This window comes from Rhinoraja longicauda, chromosome 1 (genome assembly GCF_053455715.1).
Source record: "Rhinoraja longicauda isolate Sanriku21f chromosome 1, sRhiLon1.1, whole genome shotgun sequence".
NCBI classification, from domain to species: domain Eukaryota; kingdom Metazoa; phylum Chordata; class Chondrichthyes; order Rajiformes; family Arhynchobatidae; genus Rhinoraja; species Rhinoraja longicauda.
The window spans coordinates 1,412,708-1,426,123 of record NC_135953.1 but is presented as its reverse complement, the minus strand read 5'-3'; the positions used below and the strand labels follow the sequence as shown (position 1 = coordinate 1,426,123).

The 13,416-nt window shown below is 51.6% G+C and overlaps 1 protein-coding gene across 1 annotated transcript in view; it reads left to right on the top strand.

Moving 5' to 3' along the window:
- The window catches only part of LOC144598413 (disintegrin and metalloproteinase domain-containing protein 12-like), a 117,739-nt gene that overhangs the window by 8,741 nt on the left and 95,582 nt on the right, over positions 1–13,416 (top strand). Inside the window, exons 3-6 of the mRNA XM_078408576.1 lie at positions 947–1,023; positions 8,692–8,770; positions 11,239–11,315; positions 11,523–11,697. Of these exons, the coding sequence (XP_078264702.1) occupies positions 947–1,023; positions 8,692–8,770; positions 11,239–11,315; positions 11,523–11,697 (408 nt within the window). The remainder of the gene's footprint in view (positions 1–946; positions 1,024–8,691; positions 8,771–11,238; positions 11,316–11,522; positions 11,698–13,416) is intronic.

Here is a 13,416-nt window from a genome sequence, read left to right as displayed (position 1 = left end):
ACAACACACCTCAGGGCCCTATCATTTACTAAGTAAGTCCTGCCCTAGATTGCCTTACCAAAATGCAACAGCTTGCATTTATCTAAATTAAAATTAATTGTTTAATTGATGGGGCATCACAGTGGTGCAGTGGTAGAGTTGCTGCCTCACAGCGCCACAGACCCAGGTTCCATCCTGACAATGTGTGCTGTCTGTGTGGAGTTTGCATCTTCTCCCTGTGACTGGAGGTTTCCTCTGGGTGCTCTGGTTTCCTCCCGTATTCCAAAAACGTGCAGGTTTGTAGGGTAAATGGCTTCTGTAAATTGCCTCTAGTGTATGGGTGTGAGTGAGAAATGGGATAACATGGAACTAGTATACGGTTAACCACTGGTCGACATGGACATGGTGGGGCGAAGGGCCTGTTTACATGCTGTATCTCTAAAACTAAGATTGACTAATAACTAAACTCTACCCGCCATTCCTCAGCCCAATTGCCTGGTTGATGGAGATCCAGTTACAATCGTAGATAACATTCTCCTGTCCCCACACCGACAGCTCGCCCACCGCCTGGTGACCACTGGCCATGTGCTTTGCCCCAGTGCCAGTGGGTGAGCAGGAGCGGGCAGCCACTGACCATGTGCTTTGCCCCAGTGCCAGTGGGTGAGCAGGAGCGGGCAGCCACTGGCCATGTGCTTTGCCCCAGTGCCAGTGGGTGAGCAGGGGAGTGGGCAGCCACCGGCCATGTGCTTTGCCCCAGTGCCAGTGGGTGAGATGGAGCAGGCAGCCACTGGCCATGTGCTTTGCCCCAGTGCCAGTGGGTGAGCAGGGGAGTGGGCAGCCACTGGCCATGTGCTTTGCCCCAGTGCCAGTGGGTGAGATGGAGCGGGCAGCCACTGGCCATGTGCTTTGCCCCAGTGCCAGTGGGTGAGATGGAGCGGGCAGCCACTGACCATGTGCTTTGTTACAGGCCACGTACCCAGAGCACGTCAGCATCGTGGTGGAGATCCCAGGGGAGCGGCTGACACTGGATCTACGCCGCAACACGTGAGTAAACATGGCTGTGGAAGCGGGCACACGTGTGTAAACACGGCTGTGGAGGCGGATGACACGTGTGTAAACACGGCTGTGGAAGCAGGCACACGTGTGTAAACACGGCTGTGGAGGCGGGCACACGTGTATAAACACGGCTGTGGAGGGGGCGGGTGACACGTGTGTGAACAAGGCTGTGGAGCGGGTGACACGTGTGTAAACAGCTGTGGAAGGGGCGGGTGACACATATGTACACACGGCGGAGGAGGGCACATGTGTGTAAATATGACTGGAGGCAAATGACACGTGTGTAAACACGGCTGTGGAGGCGGTCACACGTGTATAAACACGGCTGTGGAGGCGAGTGACATGTGTGTAAACACGGCTGTGGAGGCGAGTGACACGTGTGTAAACACGGCTGTGGATGCGGTCACACGTGTATAAACACGGCTGTGGAGGCGGGCACAAGTGTGTAAACATGGCTGTGGAGGTGGGAGACACGTGTATAAACACGGCTGTGGAGGGCACTCATGTATAAACACAGATGTGGAGGCGGGCACACGTGTATAAACACGGCTGTGGAGGGCACACATGTATAAACACGGCTGTGGAGGGCACACGTGTATAAACACGGCTGTGGAGGGCACACGTGTATAAACACGGCTGTGGAGGGCACACGTGTATAAACACGGCTGTGGAGGGCACACGTGTATAAACACGGCTGTGGAGAGCACACGTGTATAAACACGGCTGTGGAGAGCACACGTGTATAAACACGGCTGTGGAGAGCACACGTGTATAAACACGGCTGTGGAGGGCACACGTGTATAAACACGGCTGTGGAGGGCACACATGTATAAACACAGCTGTGGGGGCTGGAGAGGCCACGTTCTCTGCCCGGCCCGTCTCTGCTTCGTCCCGCTGCCGGCAGTCAGCGAGGGAATGGGTGCCACCCCGTGTGACTGTGGGGGGGTGCCAGGACACATTGGGCACGCCAACGCACTGTAGCTTGGCACCCGGGACAATAAACTAAACTCAAATCAAAAACTCAGTGCAGTCATACATGGACTGGGATTGTATTCACTGGAGTTTAGAAGGATGAGAGGGGATCTTACAGAGACGTATAAAATTATAAAAGGACTGGACAAGCTAGATGCAGGAAAAATGTTCCCAATGTTGGGTGAGCCCAGAACCAGGGGCCACCGTCTTAGAATAAAGGGGAGGCCATTTAAAACTGAGGTGAGAAGCAACTTTTTCACCCAGAGAGTTGTGAATTTGTGGAATTCTCTGCCACAGAGGGCAGTGGAGGCCAATTCACTGGATGAATTTAAAAGAGAGTTAGATATAGCTCTAGGGGCTAGTGGAATCAAGGGATATGGGAAGAAGGCAGGCACGGGTTATTGATTGTGGATGATCAGCCATGATCACAATGAATTAATGACTTGGATGAAGGGATTAAAAGTACCATTGGCAAATTTGCAGACGATACAAAGCTGGGTGGTAGTGTGAACTGTGAGGAAGATACTATGAGGTTGCAGGGTGACTTGGACAGGTTGTGTGAGTGGGCGGATGCATGGCAGATGCAGTTTAATGGGGATAAGTGTGAGGTTATCCACTTTGGTGGTAAGAATAGGAAGGCAGATTATTATCTGAATGGTGTCAAGTTAGGAACAGGGGATGTACAACGAGATCTGGGTGTCCTAGTGCATCAGTCACTGAATGGAAGCATGTAGGTACAGCAGGCAGTGAAGAAAGCCAATGGAATGTTGGCCTTCATAACAAGAGGAGTTGAATATAGGAGCAAAGAGGTCCTTCTGCAGTTGTACAGGGCCCTAGTGAGACCGCACCTGGAGTACTGTGTGCAGTTTTGGTCTCCAGATTTGAGGAAGGATATTCTTGCTATTGAGGGCGTGCAGCGTAGGTTTACTAGGTTAATTCCCGGAATGGCGGGACTGTCATATCTTGAAATATTGGAGCGACTAGGCTTGTATGCACTGGAATTTAGAAGGATGAGAGGGGATCTTATCGAAACGTATAAGATTATTAAGGGGTTGGACACGTTAGAGGCAGGAAACAAGTTCCCAATGTTGGGGGAGTCCAGAACCAGGGGCCACAGATTAAGAATAAGGGGTAGGCCATTTAGAACTGAGATGAGGAAAAACTGTTTCAGTCAGAGAGTTGTGAATCTGTGGAATTCTCTGCCTCAGAAGGCAATGGAGGCCAATTCTCTGAATGCATTCAAGAGAGAGCTAGATAGAGCTCTTAAGGATAGCGGAGTCAGGGGGTATGGGGAGAAGGCAGGAACGGGGTACTGATTGAGAATGATCAGCCATGATCACATTGAATGGCGGTGCTGGCTCGAAGGGCCGAATGGCCTCCTCCTGCACCTATTGGCTATTGAATGGCGGTGCTGGCTTGAATGGCGAAATGGCTTCCTCCTGCACCTAATTTCCATGCTTCTATGTTTCTATGCCTGAGTTGGTGCACACCAGAGTCTTGGCTGTGAACTGCATCAAGATAAAGCAGGAGGTGGGGTGAACTGTCTCCGCCCGGTACACTGTGGTTTATTATTGTGACCCGCACCAAGATACAGTTAAAAGCATTAGTCTGCATGCTATCCAGTCAAACCATGCATACACGAGGATGGTCTAGAAAGAAGGAGCTGCAGATGCTAGTTAACGCAAAAGGACACAAGGTGCTGCAGTAACTCAGGCAGCATCTCTGGGGAACACGGATAGGTGACGTTTCACAGAGTGCTGGAGTAACTCAGCGGGTCAGGCAGCATCTCTGGGGAACACGGATAGGTGACGTTTCAGAGTGCTGGAGTAACTCAGCGGGTCAGGCAGCATCTGTGGGGAACACGGATAGGTGACGTTTCACAGAGTGCTGGAGTAACTCAGCGGGTCAGGCAGCATCTCTGGGGAACACAGATAGGTGATGTTTTGTGTCGGGACCCTTCTTCAGACTGATTGTAGGTGAGGGGGAAAAGAAAGCCGGAAGAGATGGAGGAGCAGGATAAAGCATGGTGAGTGATAGGTGGATACAGGTGAGGGGGAGTCTGATAGGCAGGCTGTTGGACAAATGCCAGAAATGAAAAGACAAGCCGCACACATTCAATATGTAGCGCAAAAATACCAGCGCGAGTAGGCCATTCGGCCCTTCGAGCCAGCACCGCCATTCAATGTGATCATGGCTGATCATTCTCAATCAGTACCCCGTTCCTGCTTTCGCCCCATACCCCCTGACTCCTCTATCCTTAAGAGCTCTATCTAGCTCTTTCTTGAATGTATTCAGAGAATTGGCCTCCACTGCCCTCTGAGGCAGAGAATTCCACAGATTCACAACTCTGACTAAAACAGTTTTTCCTCATCTCTGTTCTAAATGGCCTACCCCTTATTCTTAAACTATGGCCCCTGGTTCTGGACTCCCCCAACATTGGGAACATGTTTCCTGCCTCTAACGTGTCCAACCCCTTAATAATCTTATACGTGTCGATAAGATCCCCTCTCATCCTTCTAAATTCCAGTGTATACAAGCCTAGTCGCTCCAGTCTTTCAACATATGACAGTCCTGCCATTCCGGGAATTAACCTAGTAAACCTACGCTGCACGCCCTCAATAGCAAGAATATCCTTCCTCAAATTTGGAGACCAAAACTGCACACAGTACTCCAGGTGCGGTCTCACTAGGGCCCTGTACAACTGCAGAAGGACCTCTTTGCTCCTATACTCAACTCCTCTTGTTATGAAGGCCAACATTCCATTGGCTTTCTTCACTGCCTGCTGTACCTGCATGCTTCCTTTCAGTGACTGATGCACTAGGACACCCAGATCTCGTTGTACGTCCCCTTTTCCTAACTTGACACCATTCAGATAATAATCTGCCTTCCTATTCTTACCACCAAAGTGGATAACCTCACACTTATCCACATTAAACTGCATCTGCCATGCATCCGCCCACTCACACAACCTGTCCAAGTCACCCTGCAACCTCATAGCATCTTCCGCACAGTTCTGGCTATGGCGGAGCGGGCACATCGCGACGCCCTGTGTCTCACCAGAGTCTGTAATTTTATAGTAATTCGCTTATTTGTCTCATGTCTGTTCACACGGAATAGTCTTGCTCACTTATCATACAACCGACAGGAGCTTTTAAACATCGGTTCCTGCATCGGTTCCTGCAACTATGACAACTTTTTAGGCGAACTCCATTTCGCTCCTGAACTGGCCAGGTCAGCAGAGCGTACCAAGCCAGCTCGGCCGATCGGAAACGCCCATAGACGGAGCAGCGAACGTAAACACCGCCGTGGATGCCGAGGTGGCTTAAAGGCTAGGCTGGAGCTAACTCCACACAGGCCATCAATTCCTAGCCTTTTCCTTGCCAACGTATGATCATTGGCGAACAAAATGAACGAACTCCGGCTGCGGATTACCTCCCACAATTGGATTAAGGACTGCAACATCATGATTTTCATGGAAACATGGCTTAACAACGACGTTCCTGATAGCGCTATTGAGCTAACGGGGCGTCATATACTCCGAGCGGACAGAACAACTGACCAGAGGTGGGGGTCTGTGCATCTATGTAAACAAAACTGTGCACGGCCACTACCATCATCGAGAGTCACTGCTCAGTTAACCTAGAGTTTCTCATGGTCAAATGCAGACCGTTTTATCTGCCCAGAGAGTTGACATCTACTGTTGTGACTGCAGCCTATATTCCTCCGGATGCTAATACTAAGCTTGCAATGAAAGACCTGCATACTGCCATAAGTAAACAACAGACTCACAATCCTGAGGCAGCCTTCATTGTTGCGAGTGACTTTAATCACTCCAACTTGAAGACTGTACTCCCCAAATTCCATCAACATGTCTCCTGCGCCACTAGAGTAGATAAGATACTGGACAAAGTTTATACAAACATGGCTGAGGCCTACAAAGCTGTCCCCCTCTCCCACCTTGGTCTGTCTGATCACCTCTCATTGTTCCTGCTCCCTAAGTACTCCCCACTCATCAGACGGGTGAAACCCACAGTGAGGACAGTTAAAGTTTGGTCAGACGAAGCGGACTTCTCACTTCAGCAGCGTTTTGGAAACGCTGACTGGAGTGTGTTTGCAGCTCAGGCCACCCTTGACTCCCACACGGACATTGACTCTTGTACCTCCTCCGTTCTGGATTTGATCAATTCCACCATTAACAGTGTCACCACCCTCAAACGGATTACCATATTCCCGAATCAGAAGCCATGGATGAATAGTGAGGTCAGACTACTGCTGAAAGCACGTGACACCGCTTTCAGGTCAGGTGAGGCTCGGGCCTACAGTTCTTCCAGGGCTAACCTGAAGAGGGGCATCAAGAAGGCCAAGTACAGCTACAAGCTAAAGATCGAGGAGCACTTCAAGAACAACTCCGACTCCCGACGCGTGTGGCAAGGCATCCAGGCCATCACGGATTACAAACCCACCAACTCGATCCCCACACCCAGCGACGCCTCCTTCCTTGAGGAGCTTAATCACTTTTATGGCCGCTTTGACAGGGACAATCAAGAGGTGGCCATGAAGGCTGTGCTCCCTGCTGATCATCAGCACCTCACACTCACCCCCACCGACGTGTGTACGGCATTGAGCAGGATTAATGCACGGAAGGCTGCTGGCCCTGATGGTATCCCCGGGCATGTCCTCAGGGTCTGTGCTGCGCAGCTGACAGATGTTTGGACTGACATCTTCAACTTGTCACTTGCCCAAGCAGCTGTCCCTACGAGTCTTAAAACCACCTCCATCGTGCCGGTGCCAAAACACCCCACTGCAGCGAGCCTCAACGACTTCCGCCCAGTTGCACTTACTCCCATCATCACTAAGTGCTTCGAGAGGCTGGTCTTGGCACACCTCAAAGGCTGCCTACCTCCCACACTGGACCCCTATCAGTTGGCCTACCGCCAGAACAGGAGTACGGAGGATGCCATCTCCACGGCACTTCACTCCGCCCTCTCCCACCTTGACAACAGAGACACCTACGTGAGAATGCTGTTTATCGATTTCAGCTCAGCATTCAACACCATCATCCCTTCCAAACTGATTGCCAAACTCAACGACCTGAGCATCAACCCCTCCCTCTGCAATTGGATATTGGACTTTCTAACCAACAGACCCCAGTCTGTTAGATTAGACAACGACACCTCCTCAACCATCACCCTGAACACCGGCGTTCCACAGGGCTGTGTGCTGAGCCCTCTCCTCTACTCCCTTTTCACCTACAACTGCACACCTTTACATGGTTCGAACACCATTATTAAGTTTGCAGATGATACAACGGTGATTGGCCTCATCAGCGACAACGATGAGTCGGCCTATAGGGAGGAGGTCCAGCTACTTGCAACGTGGTGCGCTGACAACAACCTAGTCCTTAACACCAAGAAGACCAAGGAGCTCATTGTGGACTACAGAAGGACTAGGGGTGGTACGCACACCCCCATCCATATTAACCGGACGGAGGTGGAGCCTGTTTCCAGTTTCAGGTTCTTGGGTGTCAACATTTCTGATGACCTCTCTTGGACCCACAATACTTCAACACTGATCAAGAAGGCTCACCAGCATCTCTTCTTCCTGAGGAGACTAAAGAAGGTCCATCTGTCTCCTCAGATTCTGGTGAACTTCTACCGCTGCACTATCGAGAGCATCCTTACTAACTGTATCACAGTATGGTATGGCAACTGCTCTGTCTCCGACCGGAAAGCACTGCAGAGGGTGGTGAAAACTGCCCAACGCATCACCGGTTCCTCACTCCCCTCCATTGAGTCTATCCAGAGTAGGCGATGTCTGCCAAGGGCGCGCTGCATCGTCAAGGACAGCTCTCACCCCAACCACAGATTGTTTACCCTCCTCCCATCTGGGAGGGGCTACAGGTCTCTCTGTTCCCAGACCTGCAGGTTCAGGAACAGCTTCTTTCCTACGGTCGTTACCTTACTTAACTCTGCGCTTCGGTGATTGCTGCCACCACCCCCCCCCCAATGGTACCAGTTCAACTCGTCTGCCATTTCCTTGTTCCCCATAATAAATTCCCCAGCTTTTGTCTTCAAGGGACCCACATTTGCCTTGACTATTTTTTTCCTCTTCACTTACCTAAAAAAGCTTTTACTATCCTCCTTTATATTATTGGCTAGCTTACCCTCGTACCTCATCTTTTCTCCCCGTATTGCCTTTTTAGTTATCTGCAGATTAAAAAGTGTGAGGTCTACAATCTGGTTGGTTGGAAGATCGGCTCTAGCCACAGTGTGGTTGGACTAGGACAAATTGTTGGTGATGTTTACACTGAGGAGCTGGAAGCTGTAGACTATCTCCACTTCGGTACCATTGATGCTGCCTGTGGTGCGTGCTTCACTGAAGTGGGAAGAACAGCTCCCATGTGTTGCTGAGATTAACGGAGAGATTGCTGTCCTGACACCACGTCTCCTTGCTGTACTGCGTCTTGTCACTGTTAGCAAACCGGCCCACCACAGCAGTGTCATCTGCAAACCCGTAGATGGATCAGAGCAGACTCTGGCTGCACAGTCGTGGGTGTAGAGAGAGTACAGTCAGGGGCAAGAGGGCATCCTTGTGGAGCAGCAGTGTTGGGAGTCTGGAGACCACCGTCTTTCCACAGTTCACAGTGCAGTCAAACCTAGCCCTCTCTCTGTGTTTGTGCTGCAGGCTCCTGGTGCCAAAGGGGTTCCAGGTCTCTCACTACGACTCGAACGGGACTCTGGTGACGGAGAAGGACTGGCATTCGGTGAGGATTATTGGCAAACTCTCGCACTCACACCCACTCACACTCACACCCCCCCACACCCCCACCCACACACCCACACCCACACCCATACCGACACCCCACACCCACACACCCCACACCCACACCCCCCACACCCACACTCACACCCACACCGATACCCCACACCCATACCCACCCCCACACCCACACCCCCACAACCACCCCCACACCCCACCCCCACACACCCCACACCCACACACCCACACCCCTCCACCCCACCCCCACCCCCACACCCACACCGACACCCCTTCCAAATACCACGCGGTTCTCTCCTTTCTTGGGGTATTCCCTCGTTGCCGCAAGGATGTTGCAGTCCAGGGCCACGCATGGACATTTGGACAGATACATGGGTAGGGTTTAGAGGGCAATGCTGTGGAGTGGCCAGGTGGGCGGAGGAATGGTTGATAGAATTTAATACAGAGAAATGTGAGGTGTTGCATTTTGGGAAGTCTAACATGGGCAGGACCTACACAGTGAATGGTAGGGCTCGGGGGACTGTTGTAGAGGAGAGGGATTTGGAGTGTAGGTACATAGTTACTTGAAAGTGGCTTCACAGGTAGATAGGGTGGTCAAAAAGGCTTTCAGCAGATTGGCCTTCATCAGTTAGAGTATGAAGTAGAGAAGTTGGGAGGTCATGTTGCAGTTGTATGAGATGTTGGTGAGGCCGCATTTAAAGTATTGTGTTCAGTTCTGGGCACCATGGTAGATGAAAGATGTTGTCAAGTTGGAAAGCATACAGAGAAGACTTGTGAGGAAGTTGCTAGGTCTCAAGGGAACAAGTTTGGGCCAGATATCTAAGGAACAATGTGCTAGCGTGGGGGAGGGTCCAGCAGAGGTTTACGAGAATGATTCCAGAGATGATTGGGTTAACGTATGATCAGCATTTGACAGCTCAGGGCCTGTACTCGCTGAAGTTTAGAAGGATGAGGGGGGGCCTCATTGAAACTTACCAGATAACAAAAGGCCTGGATAGAGTAGATGTGGTGAGGATGTTTCCACTAGTGGGAGAGTCAAGGACCAGAGGGCACAGCCTCAGAATAAAAGTACGCACCTTTGGGAAGGAGATAAGGGGGAATTTCCTTAGGCAGAGGGTGGTGAATCTGTGGAATTCATTGTCACAGACGGCTGTAGAGATAAAAACATTTGGTACTTATAAAGCGAAAATTGATAGGTTCTTGATTAGTAAGGGAGTCAAAAGTTATGAGGAGTGAATTGGAGGGCAGCTCAGTGTTTTGGAGGAGAGGGACAGAGGTAACGAGGACTGTCGGATGTCAGGGTAGGGAATGATACTGGGATCAACAGTGAAAGATGCAAGAACATGCCACCTTGACTTGAATGGCAGGGTTGGGCAGATATTACTTGGATTTATGAAAGGAATACCACATCTGTCTAATCTACCAGAGTTCCCCGAGGACGAGAGCAGATGAGGGGAGCCTTGGCAGTGTCGACTTACCCAGGAGTGAGGTCTAGGTGGAAGCTACTGGCTCAGGCGGAGAACAGATGGAAGGCAAAGGTGTAGGAAAGAAACTGCAGATGATGGTTTAAATCGAAGGTAGACACAAAATGGTGGAGTAACTCAGCGGGTCAGGCAGCATGTTGATGTTGATGTTGGGAGAGTGGGTGTGGGGGCCATGTACCGGCCTCTCTCTCTCTCTGGGCCGCTGTGGGTGGTGAGGGTGACGCTGATGGTGGGGGAGTGGGTGTGGGGGCCGTGTACTGGCCTCGCTCTCCCGCTGTGGGTGGTGAGGGTGACGCTGATGCTGTGCTGATGTTGATGTTGATGTTGATGGTGGGGGAGTGGGTGTGGGGGCCGTGTACTGGCCTCTCTCTCTGGGCCGCTGTGGGTGGTGAGGGTGACGCTGATGGTGGGGGAGTGGGTGTGGGGGTGTGGGTGTAGGGGCCATGTACTGGCCTCTCACTCTGGGCTGCTGTGACAATAGACAATAGGTGCAGGAGTAGGCCATTCGGCCCTTTGAGCCAGCACCGCCATTCAATGCGATCATGGCTGATCACTCTCAATCAGTACCCCGTTCCTGCCTTCTCCCCATACCCCCTCACTCCGCTATCCTTAAGAGCTCTATCCAGCTCTCTCTTGAAAGCATCCAACGAACTGGCCTCCACTGCCTTCTGAGGCAGAGAATTCCACACCTTCACCACTCTCTGACTGAAAAGGTCTTCCTCATCTCCGTTCTAAATGGCCTACCCCTTATTCTTAAACTGTGGCCCCTTGATCTGGACTCCCCCAACATTGGGAACATGTTTCCTGCCTCTAATGTGTCCAATCCCCTAATTATCTTATATGTTTCAATAAGATGTGGGTGGTGAGGGTGACGCTGATGGTGATGGTGGGGGTGTGGGGGGGCTGCGTACTGGCCTCTCTCTCTGGGCCGCTGTGAGGGTAATGCTGACACTGACCTCTCTCCTCACAGGGTTTGTGTTTCTACGAGGGGTCTATCAGGAGCTTGGGGGGATCTGCCGTGTCTGCCAACACCTGCTCAGGACTCAGGTACACGTGTCACGCGGTCTCCGTGTCCATGTTCTCCGTGTCCCCACGTGTTCTCCGTGGCCGGCAGTGGGGGGGGGGGGCTTGCGGAGAGGGGGGGTAATGTACTGGGTTGTGATCGCAGGGGCAGGGATGACCACTGGCCAACTACTGGGCGTAACATTTATCAGAGTTTGGATGAACAGTGAGTGTCTTCTCTCCCTCTCCCAGTGCGCTGATTGTCCTCAGTAACCGGACCTACGTCATCGAGCATCTGAGGGGGTCTGGGCGAGGGCAACATTTGATGTACAGGCCTGAAGATGTGAAGTGGGTGCCCGGCCAGTGTGGAGTGAGAAACACGTCCCCTGCATCCAGCCTGGCCACACAACTGCAGCACCTCCACAGGGTGAGTGCCCCCTTCACCCAGCGCTGGGCGTTCACACACGGGCATGGGGCATTGGCTTAGGGCAGGGTGAGTGCCCCTTTCACCCAGCGCTGGGCGTTCACACACGGGCTTAGGGCAGGGTGCAGAGGAGGTTTGCCAGAGTGATGCTTGCATTAGAGAGTTTCAACTACAGGGAGAGGCCGGAAAGACTTGGATTATTTTCCCTGGAATGCCAGAGGCTGCAGAGATCTGATAGTATATAAAGCTATGAAAGGGTTCACAGTCAGTACTAGGGTTGCCAACTGTCCTGTATTTTGGGCTAAATTGTTTTGTCCTGTAGGGGACCTCGCTTGTCCCGTATTAGGCCTGGACGGCGCTGTAGGCCAGGACGCTGTAGGCCCGGACGCTGTAGGCCCGGGGGCCGCTGTAGTCCTGACAGTGTAGGCCTCGACGCTGTAGGTCCGGACAGTATAGGCCTGGAGGCCCGGGTGTCGCCTAACGGAGGTTGCGTAGCATCCCGGCCCGGGCGGCCGCCATTGGTGGAGCGGAGCACGTGGCTGCTGGCTGTGTGAGGTCACGTGGGGCATGGGGAGGTGACGTCTCCTTGTCCCGTATTTGGGAGTGAGATAGTTGGCACCCCTAGTTTGAACCTCTTTTCTGCGAAAGAAAAATCAAATACTGCAGGGCCCAGCTTTATGGCGAGAGGGCCAATATTAAAGGTGTTGTGCGGGGTATGTTTTTTTTTAAACACAGAGCTGGGTGAGTGCCTGGAACTTGCTGCTGGGGGTGGTTGAAGTGGATATGTCAGTGGCTTTTAAAAGTCTTTTGGATAGGCTCATGGATATGCAGGGTCTGAAGGGACATGCATTATGTGCTGGACTTGATATTCTTGGCATTGTTTCACACACACACACACACACACACACACACACACACACACACACACACACTGTGAGCCAACACTGTGCTGTATTGTTCTATGGTCAGATACACAATGTGACTGGATAGCACACAAAGTTTGACATTGTATCTCAGTACATGTGACAATACTGCAATAAAGCAACACCAAGGTGCTGATATGATGAAAGAGGTGACAGCCCAACATGGTCAAGTATTCATTTGTCCTGTGCACCAGATATGAAAGAGAACAATTAATTCTTGCTTGACGCACTTTACAGGCACATCACTAGTTCTGAATCCAAGACACCGTGTAGACATCCACCACCCTTCCTCGTCCATCACCTTGGTCACCTCATCCAAAAACCTCAATCACGTTAATAAGAAACGAGCTGCCGTGTACAAGCCACACTGATACGGTGGCGCAGCGGTAGAGTTGCTGCCTTACAGCGAAAGCAGTGCCGGAGACTTGGGTTCGATCCTGACTACGGGCACTGTCTGTACGGAGTTTGCAGGTTCTCCCCGTGACCTGCGTGGGTTTTCTCCGAGATCTTTGGTTTCCTTCCACACTCCAAAGACGTACAGGTATGTAGGTTAATTGGCTGGGCAAATGTAAAAATTGTCCCTAGGGTGTGTAGGATAGTATTAATGTGCGAGGATCGCTGGGCGGCACGGACTCGGTGGGCCGAAGGGCCTGTTTCCGCGCTGTAACTCTAAATCTAAAAAAATCTAAATCTGACTGTCCTTACTTAACCCATCCTCTTCCAAATGGGAGTAATTGCTATCTGAAAGTATCATATCATATCATATATATACAGCCGGAAACAGGCCTTATCGGCCCAC